General features: G+C 47.9%; 6 protein-coding genes across 6 annotated transcripts; 2 read left to right on the forward strand and 4 right to left on the reverse strand.

The window, feature by feature from the left end:
* Positions 1 to 493: 493 nt before the first annotated feature.
* Positions 494 to 6,602, reverse strand: ONS95_002335 (uncharacterized protein). The gene is made up of 4 exons (XM_058495587.1): positions 6,436 to 6,602; positions 5,431 to 6,382; positions 2,091 to 5,378; positions 494 to 2,041 (listed from the first exon to the last, which is right to left on the reverse strand). Exons 1-4 carry the CDS (start codon positions 6,504 to 6,506, stop codon positions 677 to 679), a joined length of 5,676 nt encoding a protein of 1,891 aa, XP_058354315.1. The 5' UTR covers positions 6,507 to 6,602; the 3' UTR covers positions 494 to 676.
* A 138-nt stretch (positions 6,603 to 6,740) lies between these two features.
* Positions 6,741 to 9,731, forward strand: TRP1 (bifunctional tryptophan synthase trp1). Its single transcript, XM_058495588.1, has one exon. The coding sequence runs from the start codon at positions 7,295 to 7,297 to the stop codon at positions 9,257 to 9,259; it is 1,965 nt and encodes a 654-aa protein (XP_058354316.1). The 5' UTR covers positions 6,741 to 7,294; the 3' UTR covers positions 9,260 to 9,731.
* Positions 9,732 to 10,242: 511 nt separating this feature from the next.
* Positions 10,243 to 12,342, forward strand: ONS95_002337 (uncharacterized protein; the record flags this gene model as incomplete). Its single annotated transcript, XM_058495589.1, has 4 exons — positions 10,243 to 11,042; positions 11,099 to 11,326; positions 11,399 to 11,502; positions 11,602 to 12,342. Exons 1-4 carry the CDS (start codon positions 10,748 to 10,750, stop codon positions 12,340 to 12,342), a joined length of 1,368 nt encoding a protein of 455 aa, XP_058354317.1. The 5' UTR covers positions 10,243 to 10,747.
* On the reverse strand, positions 11,946 to 14,110 carry ONS95_002338 (uncharacterized protein). The gene is made up of 4 exons (XM_058495590.1): positions 13,953 to 14,110; positions 13,747 to 13,899; positions 12,249 to 13,695; positions 11,946 to 12,155 (listed from the first exon to the last, which is right to left on the reverse strand). Exons 1-3 carry the CDS (start codon positions 14,100 to 14,102, stop codon positions 13,054 to 13,056), a joined length of 945 nt encoding a protein of 314 aa, XP_058354318.1. The 5' UTR covers positions 14,103 to 14,110; the 3' UTR covers positions 11,946 to 12,155; positions 12,249 to 13,053.
* A 423-nt stretch (positions 14,111 to 14,533) lies between these two features.
* Positions 14,534 to 15,136, reverse strand: ONS95_002339 (uncharacterized protein; the record flags this gene model as incomplete). Its single annotated transcript, XM_058495591.1, has 1 exon — positions 14,534 to 15,136. One exon carries the CDS (start codon positions 15,134 to 15,136, stop codon positions 14,534 to 14,536), a length of 603 nt encoding a protein of 200 aa, XP_058354319.1.
* A 1,542-nt stretch (positions 15,137 to 16,678) lies between these two features.
* On the reverse strand, positions 16,679 to 18,162 carry ONS95_002340 (uncharacterized protein; the record flags this gene model as incomplete). Its single annotated transcript, XM_058495592.1, has 5 exons — positions 16,679 to 16,783; positions 16,848 to 17,276; positions 17,330 to 17,464; positions 17,509 to 18,036; positions 18,106 to 18,162. 5 exons carry the CDS (start codon positions 18,160 to 18,162, stop codon positions 16,679 to 16,681), a joined length of 1,254 nt encoding a protein of 417 aa, XP_058354320.1.
* Positions 18,163 to 18,183: the final 21 nt, after the last annotated feature.

The raw sequence follows: 18,183 nt of genomic DNA on the forward strand, positions 1-18,183 counted from the left end.
TCTACGTATACGAGTTTGTTCCTGCCAAGAAGACCGTTGAAATACATCTAGTATCGTTCCTGACAAGAAAACTTATCGAGTCGAACCCCCTCAATAATGCAAGAAAATGCCAGTGGATGTAAACATCACGCCATCCGCAACCTCCCTGGCCTTCACTACAATCCCAACGACCCAAGGACGCGCAATCGCCACACCTCCCTGCGAGCTTTTTCTGACATAAAGTGGCGAATGTGGCATTCAGGAGGCAATAGAAACCACGCCCTGGGCAAATTACCACAAACTGTTGGGATATTGCACGCAGCCCTGGTTTCATGGACATGGACCCAAGAAAAGCAGCCCAGCTTCGTCGTGCCGTTTTTGACTTTACGATCCTTCTGAAGGAAATCGATGGCATAGATAGGCTGTGCTGTAATGAAAAGGGGTAAATTTGCGCGGGAGATCGAGAATGCGGAGTCATCAAAGCCGTACACATTTATGGTGACTTCAGCTTCAAGTCTGTAAAAGCGGTCTTATTTTATTTGCCTGGTATCTACCATACATGCACGTACGCATGCCGACTAATCTCAACACCTTGCAACCTTCATATAACCAATTACCATCCGGTGTCATCTTTTCTAAGGCCCAAACCGAAACGCCATGAATGCCCCTTTTTCACCTGCATCTCCATCTCCGTTGATTACGAGTTATCCACACTGCCAAGCACATCCCGAATGCCTCTCAACTCCGCCACGATTTTAACTTCTAGTGTGCTGACTGTCTTTCCTGCACTCTTTGATTTCCGCACGTCTTCTACCTCCCTCTCACCCATAGGTAAGATGCGGCTTCTCAGGAGAGAACTAGAGCCTGGTTGTAGCCAGAACAGTACATTCTCTAATACGCCGGCTGCGTCCCATTTGACATCTGGGATGTCCATCGTAGAGACCAAGGCTTCCCTGAAACCAGTGAGGATGTATACCAGTAATGACATCGAGTGGACCTCGGAGCAGATGGTGGCGGTGATGTACTTAGTCTGCCCCTTTGGAATGATGCGATCTGTTTCTGGGGCGTCAAAGGCTTGCTCGCTGTGTCCGAGCATGAGAGGGAACTGGTTGAGAAATTGAGCGACTTCGATCGCAATGGATGACTGAACAGCGTCGAGGAGGTTGAGAAGTAATGGTAAGATGCCACGAGCCCAAATGCTGTAACAGCGTTGAAGCCCAGCGGTTTCAGCAAAGGGACTTACACCAGGACGTCGGAAATATGATATGATGCCGGCGGAGTAGATCTGGCTCAGAATACCACTGACTGCTAATTGTTCCGCCATTGGAGGCATACTAGACAGCTCGAGAAGGAAAAGAATGCTCAGCTCTCCATAAATTGGATCACCATCTATGGTGAGAGTTTCCGCCCAGGAGAAGAGCTTGACAGCTAAGAGTGGTGCTGAGCTATTGACCATCATTACCACAATTTGTCCATGGTTAAGCTCGATCCCAGGAATACGTAGACATGACTGTAGGATACCAGTGATAAGTGCAAGATCTTCTGGTGAAGACTCCGCTGGAGAATCATGGATAGATGTAGCAAGCTCACGAAGACCTTTCGCAACGACATGTTCCAAAATGCTAAGGATAGTCGGTATGGCTGCAGATTGACTAGCTCGTGTTGATGCTCCAAGGTTTTCGTTTTGAGATGGTGACTCGGCATGGACACGTATTGCTAGGAAGAGCAGCTTCAGTAATGACCTGTAATAGAGCACATCGTCGACAAGGAGTGGCTTGTCGAAGGACCCCCGAAGGTTCTCAATTGTCTTCCAGACAGTAGGCAGAAGTCGCTGCATGTCAGGAATGGAAGACTTTGCTTGAACCAAACGTTGACCTAAAACAAGCGCAAAGTCTGCACGGGTTTGGGATAGTGTCGAGAAGATCTCTTCAGGAGGCTGACTTTGCCCATTTGCTACTAAGCAGTTGGTCACAACTGCTGACAGCAATGTTTGCACCTCCGGCTCAGCAGCGACATTACTACTTAGCTCGATGGACAGATATTTCCAGCTATGGAACAGTGCCTATATCAAGTTAATACTCAGCAATAATAGAGGCGATACTGATGCTTACAATTTGAGCATCGACGAGCGACAGGTTGACGTTAGCTCTGTAGACATCCTCACGAAGTCCGTTTCCCTTTACTCCATACCACCCCTGGTCAAGTGATAACATTTGATCGGCAAGCGAGGTATCGTAGAAGTATCCAGTGCCAAGTTGACGGCTTGCCAAAGGGCTCCGCTTCAAATCCCCTATAGTGGATCCTGGAAATCTTGCTTCAAAATTCTTCTTCAATAGGCTGTGGAGAGACTGTTTGTAATCCGGGACAGCCGCCGCAAATCTCTTGAAGTATGAGAGATTTGTGATTAAAGACTTCAGCTGCACAGAAGCCCCCGTCTGGCGTGAGTGGAAGAGATGCATAGCCAAAATTTCTGCAACAAACGCCGCGATGCGAGTCTGATAGCAGTCCTCTATGAGACTTTGGATCTGATCTTTTGATTGTCCGAGTGGCTTCAACCTTCCCACAAACTCCTGCATCGAATCGATGAAGGCTTTATATTGTGGTGAATTGCAGACTGTCCATGGCCAATAATTTTGAGCCAGCGCAACAAATTCGAGCATTGCAAGTGATGCGGGCTGCGGCAGCTCATTAATTCTGGAGAGTGCATCGAGAGCTGTGGAGAGGAGCGATGTATCCAAAGCCACCAATTCTTTCGCGCCAGACTTCACCTTCATGGCGTCTCTTGGGGTCTTTCCAGTAAGCAGGTAGTTAGCGAACCATTGTTGCCGGCTATTCATGACCATAGATAAGAAATGCCATATTGTAGTGATATTTGCTTGCCTCGACAGCGGCTTGTCAAGATCTGAGAGGCAATGGAGGAAGTTCCTGGCAGTATGTGGGCCGAGGTGTCCAAGCAGAGAAGGAGGCTCATAAGCTTCATCACTCGACGCAGTGACAATGAGAGCCTCGAAGAGACCAACCACATTGGTCTTATACATATCGTGAGCGGCATAGAGGCGCGCAATGAGCGATGAAGATTTGAAAATTTGGGCCTCGAGTTGAGAGGGCAGCAGCCCAAGCATTGTTTTGACTCGGAGTAATGATTGCGAGAGGGAGAGTATCGACCCAACATGACTCGTCCATAGTTCGAGCAGATTCAGATACACAGTGGTTTCTGGAGTTTCCAAACCATCGAAATATGACCGTAGGAGCGGCTGGAACCTCAGAGTTCCCGATGACGCCGACAGGAAACTCTCGATGATATGCGAGGCGCCGAGCATCAAGCCTTCCATGACCTTGGTCCGCCTATCATCTCGCATTTCCCCATTTTGCTCTGTCATTGGTGAAAAAGGGACTAAAGACTTTCCAAAGTTGGCCACATCCTGGGTCTCTGCAGCCTCGAGCTCCACCGGCGCTTCAATGCCAAAAGCGTATTTCAGTATTTTATTGAATGAAGTTCCGATAATCTTGCCTATCCGCCGGCGATCATCTTGCAGATCATATTTCCACGTTCGTGAGCTCTCCAGGACCTCGACAAAATATCGAACGAATGAGAAGATAATAGTTGAGGCGGTACTTTCTGGTATTCCGGTGGATATATCGCGAGATGATTGGTGGCGGCTGCTCGCAAGCCTGAATTTGGACGGTAGGATATTGCTTCTCCTTCTAATCGCATTGGTGGCGTAATCTTCAACTAGGGAGTCGAACAAGCGACAGCAAGATACGAGGAGATTATATTTCCCTGAAACGAGTTCAACACCTTCAACGATAACAGGCAATTTCCCACTGCCTCTACCCAGATCAAGGAGGCCACTATGAGTAAGGAGGGGCCACACCCGTGCAGGGTATAGCGGAATCAGTGCGTGGATAAAGTGTACACAACTGACCAGGATGTCCAATGGAACTTCGGCTCCAAAGCTTGCGGATTGATTCTGCAGCTCTTCCTGGAAAATGTCGAATATAACACCAATAATATCCCGTTCATGACTCAAACCTGAGCTTGCTTTCTCGAAAATTTCCGTGGCTGCCTCGAAAGACGGCAATCTCGACTTGGGGGTTGAAACAAGTACTGCAAATATCTCAATTATCTCGCTCACAGATTCCCGATCGGCAGGTTGTCCGGTAGTAACATCGACAAGATCGCTCGCCGCAAGGAAGGTTTCAAGCAACTTTCCTAGATATGCAAATCCAGAGTACTGATGATACCAATATGCTACCTTGGGATCTGATTCGGAAACAATTCGTCCAATGGTTCCCGCCGGGATGTAGAAATCGGAATCCTGAGACACCAACGACGAAGATTGGCTTGAGAGGCTTCTCAAAGTGTAAGACCGAGGGACAAATAGATGGATCCCCTTAGTGAGTCTTATATTATTATTATTCTCCTCTTCTTGTGTTGTTTCGTAATCCACGAAATTCGGCGGGAGAGCATATGTGAAGAATGGCATGGCGTCAAGAATATCTGCAATTGTTTTCGGGTCATAAATCTCGGCGTCGTTCTCTTGCACTACTTCCGTCACTGAGTCATTTCCCTTTTGGGCTTCCTGTTGTGGCGTCGATGACCGATACGCCAGCGCTCTAATCAACTGTAACAACGGCATCGACTCGAAAGGGTATCTCCAGACAGCGTTCTGTAAGAGCACGCCTTTCAAAGCTTGATCATTCCAGAACTTCGCAACTGGATCAACACTCTCCAAAATGTGATCCGAGTCACGGAGGTCCCAATAGTCTTGCCCGCTAGTCAAAGCCATGACAGCGGCACCCACGATCTCAGCATTATACCCGACACGTGCACTATATCGAATGAGACTCAGAATACTCCCGCGCATTTCAGCGCCGACGAAGTTCGAGAAAATCGCACTCGTGGTGTTGCCAAGTTGTGATGCCAGTGATGAAAGAACATCAAAGACTTGGCATGAATCAATAGCACTACGAGCAAGATAGTCGATGACGTCCTCTTCAAGGATATCGTTTATTTGCTCCAAGGCTTCTTTGTACGGATCAGGCCCTAGTGTAAGATTCGTATCGACGGATGATGCTCGTTCGTCTGGATGATATTCTGCTGCTTCTTGAGCAAGCATGCGGTCGGTCATCGTTTGAAGATTGATACTCCAGGCAAGAATAGCAGGGCTTGCAGAGTGAAGACGATTATCCGCAGCCTGAACTAAGATATTCGTGATATCGATCATCGTTTGAGGGTTTCGCAAGTAAATTTCGCGACCTGGTGCGCTGAGTGCTACCTCTGATAGCAGCGGATCGCTCAAATACCCCACAGCAGCGTCCAGACCTAGTACTGATAGAGAAAGAATTCCCGAAATAGACTGCAGAGCAACGAACAGCATCTGAACTGACTCTTCTTCCTAAGCGAAATGTTAGCATTGATGACAATGAATAGAGAGGACCATGACCAACCAAATCAAAGCTGTTGAAAAAGCTGTAGTCTTGCTGAAGATGAAACCAGGCCAGGACAGTTTCTGAAGAGCAAGACTCATGGCAGTAATTCTGTAGAAACTGCCACATGAGTTCCATCGAATGTATTGCCTCGGTAATCTGGCTCCGCGTCCATTCAATTTCGATATCCTCTCTCCCGCCATCATCACTGAACCAGCCACTTCCGGCCATGAGATTCTTCATATTGTTTGTTACACCTCCAATGCACCTATTCAAGATTTCATCAGGACCGGGGAACTGGTCTGCATTGAGTTTTTTGGTGAATGTGCCCATTCCGAAATCCTGTAGCCAGATCGGCGCAATGGCGAAATCTGAACCATTGCCTCTGCTTTCTTCTGCAAGACCATAGCCTAGAAATACTTGATGGAAAATCCTTTCAGAGCACTTCAAGAGATGTCTCCTTTCGGAAAGGTATGTCCTGAGAATGCGCTTGCGCCGGCTTTCCTGAAGACTAAATTCTTTCTGTGTCTGCTGCGGTTCGGCTCCTTGCGACATCAATCCGACTGGGATCGAACTCGAATATCTGTTGTTGCCTGCAGCATCTCGTATGCTTGCCAATTCTTCCTCTGAGAACGGTCCAAGCAATTGAGCGGCGGGCCGCGATTGACACTCCTCCACTACTATTCTAAGCGCAGAGACTTCGTTAATGTTTGCAGCCTTGCTGAGCCATAACGCATCGTCCTTGATTTCTTTGATGTCGTACTGCGCATTTGAGGAAGGAGTGACGTTGATCGCGGAGGTTTTCGTGTCGAAGGCATTTTTGGTATCTGCAGACGGGGGAGGGTACGCGGCGTAGGGATTTTCTAGAAGCTCTAGAACCTGATCGTTTGTCAAGAAGCTCGTGAGAAAAATTGTTTGATCATCTCCAATATCTGATGTGCTTGTTATAGCAGAAAGAACCGACTTCCAGGAGCTCGAATCTAGAGTTAGAAGCGTCCTTGGAAGAAAACAGAGGAGATGACTTACACCAGGAGCTCCTCGCCACCCAGACATTTGTCCAAGGGAGGGAAATAGCTGGACGCAAGAATCGGTGCCATTGCTGCCCAGCTCTGCTGCAAGCCAGAATGTGCGTTGCTGTTTTGCGTGGAGCAGAAATAGCTCTACAGCAAGGCAAGGCGCGAGGCTCTGGCTCGATATTATTTAGCTACTGGTTTGACGCGCCGAAGGAAGAAATACGCTAGACCAAAAAAGGGTTGTCAAGGAAGCGGGATTAGCGGCCGCTATAATTTTCCCGTGGACAATCAATCACCATCGCCGCCCGCCGCTCTTTCAATAGATGAGTGGTAAGAGTCACACAGCACGCAACACAAAAGGGCAATGAAAGTCCAGTAAGAAATGTGTCAATAAGCGCAGAGCTGGAGGTGTGACATTGAGCAACGACTTTGCCGTTTATCCATCACAGTCCCTTACCTCAATTCCATTCAATCACTCCCTCAACCCCTCCAAAAATGCCAGCTCTCGACTTGATTGACCACTCTCCTCAGCAGCCAGAAGCATCCCCGCCTCTGGCAAATGCGGCAAATGTCGTTCTCATTGACAACTTCGACTCCTTCTCGTGGAACATCTACCAATATCTCGTCCTAGAAGGCGCTACAGTCAAAGTCTACCGAAATGACGCTATCACTGTCAACGAGCTGGCGGAACTGAAGCCGACTCAACTGGTGATCAGTCCTGGTCCAGGTCATCCCAAGACGGACTCTGGCGTCAGCAGAGATGCTATCAAGTATTTTGCAGGCAAGATACCCATCTTGGGAGTCTGTATGGGACAGTAAGTCGCTCAATTGAGTACCAATCGGGTTGCTTACTGATACTTTGAAGGCAATGCATGATTGATCTCTGGGGAGGCGACGTAAGCTTTGCGGGAGAGATCTTACATGGAAAGACATCACCATTGCGACACGATTCGAAAGGTGTGTATGCCACCCTTCCTCAAGACCTTCCAGTAACACGTTACCACTCGCTCGCTGGTACACATCCGACTCTTCCAGAGTGCCTCGAAGTCTCCTCTTGGATAGGGGCAGGTCCAGACGGAGGCAAAGGTGTTATAATGGGGATTCGGCACAAGGAATACGTTGTCGAGGGTGTCCAATATCATCCAGAAAGTATCCTGACAGAGAAGGGCCGCGTCATGCTCAAGAATTTTTTACAAATGCGTGGCGGGACCTGGGCGGAAAACGATCGTTTGCAGAAAGAATCAACTGATTCAAGTAAAGCTATCACAAATGGAGCGAACGGGAGCAAGAAAGAGAACATCCTTACCAAGATATTCGCACACCGAAAAGCTGCAGTGGCATTGCAGAAGGAGGTTCCGTCTCAAAGACCGACGGACCTTCAAGCAGCTTACGATCTGAATATTGCTCCTCCTCTTGTCCCTTTCGTTAGTCGTCTTCGAAAGTCTCCTTTCCCCCTTTCCTTGATGGCTGAGATAAAAAGAGCTTCTCCCTCCAAAGGCATCATCTCCATGGCGACATGTGCTCCAGCCCAAGCTGTAACATATGCTTTGGCAGGTGCTAGTGTCATTTCAGTCTTAACTGAACCAAAGTGGTTCAAAGGAAGCATTGATGATTTGCGTGCCGTTCGTCAAGCGCTCGAGGGAATGCCAAACAGGCCTGCTGTGCTACGCAAAGAGTTCATCTTCGAGGAATATCAGATCTTGGAGGCTCGACTTGCAGGCGCTGATACAGTCCTTTTAATTGTTAAGATGTTGGATGAAGCGACACTGGTAAGGCTATACCGTTACTCACAATCTCTCGGCATGGAGCCTTTGGTTGAGGTCAACACACCTGAAGAGACAGTCATTGCTGTTAAGCTTGGCTCGAAAGTTATTGGTGTGAACAACCGCAATCTCACAAATTTTGAAGTGGATCTCGAAACCACCAGTCGACTTCTTGATCAAGTTCCAAAAGAGACCATTGTCTGCGCTCTGAGCGGTATCTCTGGATCCCAAGATGTCGAGGCGTATCAGAAAAATGGCGTTGGTGCAGTTCTTGTTGGAGAGGCGCTTATGCGAGCAGCAGATACAGCAAATTTTATTAGGGAGCTTCTTGGTGGTTCCGAACCGGTTTTGAAGTCTGCACCAGGACCTCTTCTTGTGAAAATCTGCGGCACAAGAAAAGCAGAGACGGCAGTTGAGGCTATTAAGGCAGGTGCGGACCTGATCGGCATGATACTTGTTCCTGGAAGGGGCAGACATGTGCCTTACAAAGATGCTATTGCAATATCGAAAGCTGTGCACGAAACGCGCGTCACCACTGGAAGTGTGGTCAGCGACCGTGTTGGCAGTCAGGCTTCAGACTTTTTTGCCAATGCAGCATCAAATATTTCGAGCCATCGAGCACTACTCGTTGGTGTCTTCCAGAATCAGCCATTGGAGGAGATTCTGGAGCTACAGAAGGCATACGACCTAGATATCGTCCAACTCCACGGTGAGGAGCCGCTCGAGTGGGCAAATCTAATTCCGGTACCAGTAATTCGGGTTTTCAACCCTACTCAGCCTGGAATCGGGAAGCGAGGATATCATACAGTTCCCCTGCTCGATTCTCTTTCTGGAGGATCCGGTAAGACACTTGATATGACCCAAGTTTCAAACGTTCTCGCGAAAGACCCAGGATTACGAATCTTACTTGCTGGCGGCTTGAATGCGGAAAACGTTGCCGATGCTGTCCGAGCAGTTGGTGATTATAGCGACAAGATTATCGGTATCGATGCGGCTAGTGGGGTCGAGGAAAACGGCGTGCAAAGCGTTGCCAAGATTCAAGCTTTCATCAAAGCAGCCAAGAGCGTCCGTTAGATGGGCCTGAGGGTATTGAAATATGATCTACTTCTTTCTGCATTTATCATTGTGTGATGCACCAGGATTGTTGACATTCGCTTCTCCATTTTCTTGGCGCAAGCGCACCGAGCAAGCTCCGCGCGATCTGTCAAACACGGACTAGAGTTTACGTTGTTCCGGATACGACTCAAGATCACTAGCAGGCCTATTGAAGATGGGATAACCTAGTGGTGGCAAGCACATCGTTTTGCTTGGATATGTTTTGCTCTATCATGGACTCCTACGGCCTAATGGGCACCATTGAGTATTAATTGTCCACTGAGCGTTGCGAAGCGTCTGTAAGATGTGTTACTTGCAAATTTATGGGTGTTCGGTGATCAAAAGTGGCACATGGGGACTGCATATTTTTTTACTAGCTACTGAATCAATCTTCGTAGTATATTGTTCTGTTTACTCTATTGGTAGCTCATGAATATCGTTTACCGACTCACATTTTGGCACACACGATTGGAGATGCAGGCTGCATTTTCCACTAGGTGAGGGCTTGTATCCTACACTGATTGTTCCCGACCTCTCCCTGGTGTCAACGAGACGCACCCTCACTTACCCGAGAAAGTAGTTGCGAGTCACCTACAACTTTCGGTTCTTAACTATAACTACGTATTGGTGGCATTCTTTCTCTGCTCTCACCAAAGTTTGTTGACGACTAAAAGCCTTGTCGTCTTCTCATTCAGAGAAACTATCAACGGCATCAACAACCGCAACAACGTCGATTCTTGGTAATATTACAACTAAAGGCAGGCTGATTAGCTCCAATGCAATTAGAAATCTTTACATCGAGCACATACGAGGACGATTATTCCTAGAATTATTTACGCATCTTCATCACAACACACATCTCTGACCGTCACCCAAGTACCTCGGAGTAAGTATAAATCCCTTACATTACACCTACCTCTCCATCCACTGCTTTCGTACCGGCACTCCTTTCCAATGTTTTCAGCATATCCTAAGAGTTCAACTTCATCATTTGAATTCACCAAATGTCACATTAGAAAGCAGTTTGGACAGGACACGCAAACTTGGCTGGTCAATTCATCCCTACAAGTTTGGCAACGAGACATCGCCTTCCTCGTCACACATGATCACTTTCAGCCACGCTGCACCCAGCTTTACTCAGCTCGCTTGAACCATAGCAACTCGTCTAGCTTTGTCTGAGACATGGTTTATGCACTTTCACGCGGCCATCCTCCCCAAATCCCAACTCATCAGTATCCCAGTCGCTATACATCACTTCCACGGACCTGTGATCTCCTTCCTTTCAATAACATACTTTCAACTTGTGGTGCTTAGGTCATCACTTCCGTAGCATCTCTATTTCTACACTGGGCTATTGGGCCGTTCCCAGACATCCATATTCGCCTTCCAAATCTACCACATCTCAGCTGAGCATCTGTCCCAGCTACGATCGCTAATTTCGAACACAGCTTCTCATCAATAGCCACCATGGCACGCGCTAGAGTACCCTTTCGACAGCCATGCACCGCAGGATCCAGGAGGCTCGCCACCAACCCAATCACATCCCGCAAAGCCAATACTAACAACCGACCCTTGAAGCAAATATTCAAAGGTCTCACAATGTCAGCTGCCGGCATATTCAAAGGAATGAATGAAGATATCAGCCACGAGCAACTCGCAAAGTGGATCAAAGCCCATGGTGGTGAATTTGAGAACAAGGTCACCGACGACACTACTCATCTCATTTGCTCTATTGAGGAATACAAGAAGAAGAGCGAGCAAGGTGTGTTACTATATCTATCATTTCAGTAGAAATGTACTGATTTGCTGCTTGTTTAGTCCAAAAAGCATGGAAACTGTCAAAAACCCGTTGTCAGATTGTCACATTTGATTGGGTCGAAGACTGTCTTCTCGGACCAAAGCAGACCAAGAGACTTCTCAAGGAGAGAGCCTACACCCTTGATAGAACGCTCTTTAACTTGACGAAAGGTATCGAAGTTGATAAGGCGGCGTTGAGAAAGAGATTTGATGAAAACGCCCGCATCGCTCACGAGCTTTCGAACAGCAGTAAGTTGTGCCTTGCCCTTCCCAATCCTCCCATGTCGTTGCAAAAGCAGTATACTAACAATCCTGTTACAGATCTTTATCACATGTACTATGACCCGGATGGCTTTGAATATAAGATCATCCTCTCGCGTGTCCGCCTCGACGGAAAGACGATGATCGAGAAATACACACTCTACGTATGTCCCTTTCCGAAGCACCATCCACATGTCACCAGCTCCACCCAATCCTAAAGCACTTATCTCTTATCCCACCCAACTAACATCCACATCCACCAGCTGTTCGAATCCAACGCCAAACCTCCCCACCTCTACATGTTCGGCGCCAAATACTCTCGTTCGCACCGCCCTCTCACTTTCTACCGCCAAGACTGCCACCCCATGGACTTCCACACTGCATTCACCTGTTTCAAAAAGTTCTTCAAGGAACGCTCCGGCATCGACTGGGACGACCGACTCGAGCGGATCATCCCCAAGAAAATCGAGAATGGCAAGGTCGTAGAGCACAACTTCTTCAAGTACCTGCCTCCTCCTCAAGGTCGTCCGACGGGTTTGCTCCCCTATGGGTATGTCAGGCCAGAGGATAGGGTGGTTGAGGTTGTAGAAGATGATCAAGATGGAGACGCTGATGTGGAGATGGGATATGACACGGATAGTGAGGTTGGCGGGGATGGACATGATGCCTGTGGTGAGATGTCAGATATTGAGGATAGAGGAAGCGATACCTCGGTTTGTGGATCGAATCCCGGCTCTGGATTGGGGTCCAGTCAAGGTTCGACGAGTTCGGGACTGGAGTCCCATGGTGTCATGTCAATCTCCTCAAGCGATCATAACTATCATCATGATTGTGAGCCCGGCTCAGATTCAGATTCCAGCGAAACTGATATCCAAGGTCATTCGAAGAGTACACGGCACACGACATTTACCTCGGTGAGTGCTGGTAGACCAATCGGCATGAGTGGTCACAGTAGCAGTACAGCTATTGAAATCTCGAGCGAGAGTGAGGACGGTGAAAGATGAAGAGATTATCAATCATTGAAGTCGCTTCCTAGCATCATTAGTATCATGCAGACCAGGGCTTGACCTTGGGCTGAGTTTGTGGTCCGAGAACGTAAGCGGCTGCCAGGGGGAAGAGGGACTTGTGTGGATTTCTGGGATGAGTGAAAACATGATTTACTGAGTCCGCTTCTTGCTTTGGCTTTCCAACTTTGCGCGATCAAGTTGTGGATTCTAAGACTACGCACAGGAGAGCAGAAAGGGGACGCCATATCTTACAGGTCTTTTCAACAACACCTTGCAAGTTATTGGCTCGGTCTCATCTCGACGGCTGCAACAGTCAGAGAAATATACCGGGGATGTTTCAACATTATCACCAAACAAAAGTGCATTAACACACATACAGAGAATGCTTGGTATATTAGAGTGGGATTCTTCATCAAAAAGATTAACTTAGCTTAATTGCAACTGGCGCGACCAGGAGCTAGACGACCTTTCCATAGCTTAATGCGAGGCTTTACCAAAACTTAATAACATTGCTGAATCGCTGGCTGAAGAGGGTATGGCTGGTATCTTAAAAATGCAAAATCATAAAGCGACTTCTATCGGTCATCAGATATCCTCCTAACCTTCCTGCTCCACGCCAAACGCCTGATCGATATCCAATGTCCACACGACGATCTTTGTACACACTAGCAGCAACACAATTCTCCTAACCAGTAAGCCAGGAGTATGTCAAAATCTAAGCTTGGGCATAACAAAGACGATCAGAATCGCCAGTACCATGAGCCCCGCTATCCATGCATACATCAACATGCGTCCCCACCAGCCCTTCCCTTCTGTCATTGTCCGCAGGTATCCCATCCTCCGCTGCGCAGCCTCCAGCCCAAGCTCATTCTTATCTAGCCCAGTAGTTGCATTATCAAGTACACTTTTCTCTTCTTCCAGCGAGGTGGCGAATGCTCGCGAAGATTCCTTCAGTGCGGACGCCATCGCTAGGAGGGAGCCTGTGAGTTGCTCTTGTTCAGTCCGGTTGTGTGTGAGCATAGCTTCTGTGGTGGCGGTTGAGATACCAGTGCTGGTTGATGCTGGGGTGAGAAGTTCAGCGCGGGCTTGCGCTTCTTTGGTGCGGGCTCGGAGAGTGGATGGGAGTTCTTTTTCGGGCTCGGACTCGATTGTGGGAGGTGGAGGCCGGACTTGTGGTTGTGCTTGTATTTGCGGTACGAATGGGGGCGGGGTAGTTTCTACCATGGAGGAGGACGTAGATTGAGGTTCTGCGGCGTCGGCATGGGAGTCTGTTTCTTCTGAAGGTGTGTCTTCGCCCAGAAGGTCCTCGCCGTCAGAAGAATCCTCTTCTATGGATTCAAAATCCCCAAGCTAATGTATTTTAGAGATTGGTAGCGACAAAGTGTCCGTATTGTAGCTCACCTCGTTCAACTCGTCCAGTCTTTCACTAAGTCGCTGGATGGCCTCTCGTTTTTGCACTAGGTCTGCTTGTACTTCATGCTTCCGTGATTGCACCTTGATAGTCTGCGCATCCTGCTCAAGTCTTACGAGCAAAGTCCTAGCATATTCGATGTTCTATTTATGCAAGTCAGAATATGACTCCTTTGCTCCGAATTGTACTTGCTCACTGTTCCGACTTTCTCCCGTTCCAAAGTGGTTCGCAACCTAGATTCTGTGGCAGAATCTGGGCTTATGAGAGTTTGCTGAAGTCGAGCGAGTAGACGGGTTAAGTTTATGGCGGTCAGGTCTGGGGAATTTGCTGAAGAGAGGCGCGCCATGATTGTTGTTGTTGTTTGGAGGGGGTTTGGATGTTCGGCCTTGCCAAATCATGCAAGTGGCTTTGGTAAGGCTGCCAAGGCGCTTGTGAGCTTCAAGTTTAGCGTCATCGACTTCCCTCTCTTACTGGATCTTGGGCCTCGGTGACCTTCAACCAGCATTCTTGTTTCATAACCCTACTCATTCTTTATCTCAATTAATATCAGCGTATCCTAGAGTCGGATTTTGCACAGCAGTATGCCGACAGGTTTCTCAGAACCTCTGTTTTTTGACGAGATATTGCATTGTCAATTATGGCCTGCCAAATCATGTCTGTATCTGGTGGAGAATTGCTAGGTCTTATTCGCTCTGCTGCTCCCTGCGCCTGCTTGTGTTAAAGAACATTGCTATCCATTCTTCAAAACTCAACAAGAAACATGCACTGTCCTCCGCCCTATATCCCCTCGGGCATTTTCAACATATACTGGAATCCTATCCTCGCATCCTCACTTTCTTTCTCCCATACCCCATCTGGAAGCTTCATCTCCTCTCCCCTGAACGCTTGCGCAGTGGCCTCCTTATTCGGAAACGCCAACGCAGGCATCTTCTCTACAACCCTCATTTTAAGCCCACCCTCCAACACTTGTCTCAACTGAGCAGCCGCCTTTCCTCCTCCATGTCCACCATAACTCACAATCATAGCTGGCTTAGCTTTCCACTCATTGTACAGGTAGTCCAGTGCGTTCTTCAAAGAGGCTGGATAGCCCCAGTTGTATTGCGGCGTGATAAAGATGAATCCGCTGTGTGATGAGATGAGTTCAGACCAGGCTTGTGTGTGAGCGTGGGCGTAGTCGCTACTTGAAGTTATTTTGGCAGGAATGTCGGGTTCGTTGAATAGTGGCAAAGGGCTGATTGAGAGATCGATGAGGGAGAATACCATATTCGATGGGAGGAGTGGTGTGAGTGCTTTAGTAATGAAATAGCCAATTTGGGGACAGACTCGGGGAGAACGGGTCGAGCCGAGTATGATCCCGATTTTGTGAAGTTCTGGCGACATGGTGAGCCTTCTCTGCCTTTTATGGCTTGTTTGAAGACTTGAATTTGCAGAACGAATGCTCCCAATCGTCGAAGGAGAAGTTGCAAAAAATGGAAATCGAGTGGAGATTCTTGTCAGTGGGATGGATGTTGATGCAGAAGTGACGAGGTAAACAATATTTGCAGGGGCTAAGTAATGATGCCTAGATAGAGCTCTGGAAGCAATGATTATCAACCTCGAACGAAATGAATAATTATCGCATCTCCGCTGCTTTATATCGATTTCTTAGCACACTTATCGAAATGGCAGACGGTCCGTCCTCAATCTACGAAATTTGGCTCACCCTTTGCTGTACGTAAATTCAACAATGGGTGTCAAGCTGCGCGCCAGCCAATCAGGCCGCTCCTCGAATTCTCGCTATTTCGAGTCAACAGCAGCGACGTAAGCCCGATGTCTAGCGGAGCGTTTCCTTGTTACTTCCAGGGCGACAAGTTCTTGGTACCTGTGATGCCCGGTCTGAAGTTACAATGCATTCGGCATTCGGGACTCAACACTACGAACTTATCGAGGAAAAGTTGGTGAAGAGTGTTCTGGACCCTCGTTTTTGGTCCGGAGAGTCCGCGGAGCTGAAGAGGCGATACAACGTTCGCAAGATGTGGCCTCTTTCTATTCTGGTGACATAAGGCACCTGTGGTTACATCCTGGGTCTTTTGAAGTTTCCTTGGAAAAGTGTCCTAACCGAGGAACTGATACTCCAGTGGCTTTCCGGATACTGTTTATCCATGGAAGAGCACGAGGATCAACAAATCGGAAGTCGTGCATTAAGGAAGCTATCTATCTCATCGCAAAAGGTTCACTCCAATCGAACTTTGATTTCCACAAACTTGAACATTCAGGCCCACTCGAAACAATGTCTCCTCGCAGCGCCTGCATCAAAGCCGGAGGGCCTGATCTCCAGGGCCCTTTGGATGCTTCCTGTTGGGGTTCAGATGAAATCGTCTTTTAGGTGTGACTCTTCTGGGAGATGCGGCATACATTTTAACTCCTTTCGCAGGACTCGGATTAATGTCGCACTGGCAGAAACTCTTGATCTGGTCAAGGCATTACTGCAGCGAAAAAATTTCGTTTCGAGGCGATCTACAAGGAGCCTTGAGCGGGATTGTTGAGGACTACGAAGAGCCAAAGTTTGATCAAATTAAAGAGAATGTGGAAGAATCATTGGAATGGTTCGAAGGCCATCTTAGTGCCGAAGGCATAGACAGTCGTGTCCAATGGTTACGGAAATGGGCAATGCAGACCAAGGAGATAAAGCCTCCTAAAACAACCCAGGAATGAATTGAGCATTGCAAGCAGATATGGTTGCTGTTTCCGATTTCTTTAGGGATAAGATCTGATGATCGTAAGTTGATGCGGTTTTCCAGCAGAACGTATTTACCCTCGATGTGGATATCATTCCAGTAATTCGACTTCGTGGATTACAGTATTTCAGCTTGTGACTGGGCTCCCGTGATGCCCCATCCTACGCTGAACAATCGTCAATGAAACTTGCCGACTCGCCGTGCCTTAAACCAAAGTCAAGGGGTTTAGCAGCGAATTGGCATTCTTTCTGAACAAACTGGAAGGCGTTGATAAGTCTTTGGCGCCAAGTGTCAGGGTAATGTCCGTCCCCTATTAATATCGCCGCTTGTACATCACCAGAGAGATCCGACCTAAGAGGCTGACTAGACCTTACCCGTGTCTCGATCAAGATACGTAAGGCTTTTTCAATCATCAAAAGAGCTTTATGAGACACGCAGTCGTTTATGGCACTTGTCAGATCCGGATATTGGATCAGGTCGGTGTTTTGACAGGAAGAAGTGACAGTAAGGAATGGCTCGGCCTCGAATTCTAGCCAGGACCTGATCTCGAGTGAAACTTGACAGAATCTGGCAATCAGAACGTCAATTCTTTTGTCCAATTGGGGATCGAATGACGTGCTCTCAGCTGAAGCTGAACCGATCAGAATTGGCAAATCCACCAATATCCCAATCAGTCGTGTTCTAGCCTTTAGACTTTTCGGCTGTTGTATTTGAAAAGGCCACGTCAAATTGTGGAATAGAAGAGCTCGCCACTCTGGAGAGCTCATGAAAGACGAATCTCTGAATCTGAGGGAGTGTCCGAACTAGGATAGGCACATTAGATGCCTAGCGTTGATGACCCCAATGAGACACCTACAATAAAACCTACTTGACTTTCCAGCATCGCATGATCATACTCGTTGTCATATCGTTGGATACCACGCAACTGTAGCAGACAGATTGTCCCAAGAAGCAACTGGCTCCATTCTCCCCTGTCGACGTTGACCACCAGCTACAATGGTCAGCCACAAACCGGAGTGGTATGATTCGACTCACTTCGCAAAACTGCAAAATAATGGATGCACACAGGGTCTCGGATTCCATCTGCAAGACAGGATCATCCAGACAGGCCCTCAGGGAAGCAATGGCCCTAGCATAACTTTGGTAGGTACCTTTTGATGTTTCATGGGGGGCAGGAAGTGCCTTCGAGTAGATGGAGCAGATGCATTGAATGGCATCGTCAAGAGCAACATTCCGTCCCAGCCGTGCCGGAATGAAATGGAAGAAAGATCCGGCTAGTTGGAGAGGAAAAAGCATCCCTGCTACATTGCTGTTCAGGGAGTAAATGAACTCTGAACCGAGGGGTTTTGGGTCGAAGTATCGAGGCACGGAGGGTGTCGTCCGAAGTGTGTCGAGCGTTAGTTCAGAATCTTTTGCATTTAAAACGTCCATTACGTATTTATTCTCGGCGTAGTGTTCCTCGAGCTGAGGAATCTCATCGACAAATTTCCAGCGTCTATGGTAGCCTGGACATTTCCAGCCACTCCGAATGCATGGGGTACATTGTGGCTTCCTCTCGTCACACTGTTCAAGTCAGTAAGGTCAGACTATGTATCAAATAATGATATAATAGCAGGGGTTTTCCATGGTTACCTTCTTCTTCCGCGTTTTGCAGGTGTCGCATCGATGGCTGGTGGGAACTCCAACCATTTCAAGGTCTCAAACCTATGC

This window comes from Cadophora gregata, assembly GCF_030347475.1.
Source record: "Cadophora gregata isolate MNR1 chromosome Unknown scaffold_11, whole genome shotgun sequence".
Classification (NCBI taxonomy): Eukaryota; Fungi; Ascomycota; class Leotiomycetes; order Helotiales; family Ploettnerulaceae; genus Cadophora; species Cadophora gregata.

Excerpts from the sequence above, each read along its gene's own strand:
- ONS95_002335 (XM_058495587.1), bottom strand. The coding sequence starts at position 6,506 with ATGGCACCGATTCTTGCGTCCAGCTATTTCCCTCCCTTGGACAAATGT. Across the intron at positions 5,379-5,430 it reads TTTTCAACAGCTTTGATTTG|GAAGAAGAGTCAGTTCAGAT; the intron begins GTTGGTCATGGT and ends CATTTCGCTTAG. Across the intron at positions 2,042-2,090 it reads CGCTCGTCGATGCTCAAATT|GCACTGTTCCATAGCTGGAA; the intron begins GTAAGCATCAGT and ends AACTTGATATAG.
- TRP1 (XM_058495588.1), top strand. The coding sequence starts at position 7,295 with ATGATTGATCTCTGGGGAGGCGACGTAAGCTTTGCGGGAGAGATCTTA.
- ONS95_002338 (XM_058495590.1), bottom strand. The coding sequence starts at position 14,102 with ATGGCGCGCCTCTCTTCAGCAAATTCCCCAGACCTGACCGCCATAAAC. Across the intron at positions 13,900-13,952 it reads AACGGGAGAAAGTCGGAACA|AACATCGAATATGCTAGGAC; the intron begins GTGAGCAAGTAC and ends TTGCATAAATAG. Across the intron at positions 13,696-13,746 it reads GACTGGACGAGTTGAACGAG|CTTGGGGATTTTGAATCCAT; the intron begins GTGAGCTACAAT and ends AAAATACATTAG.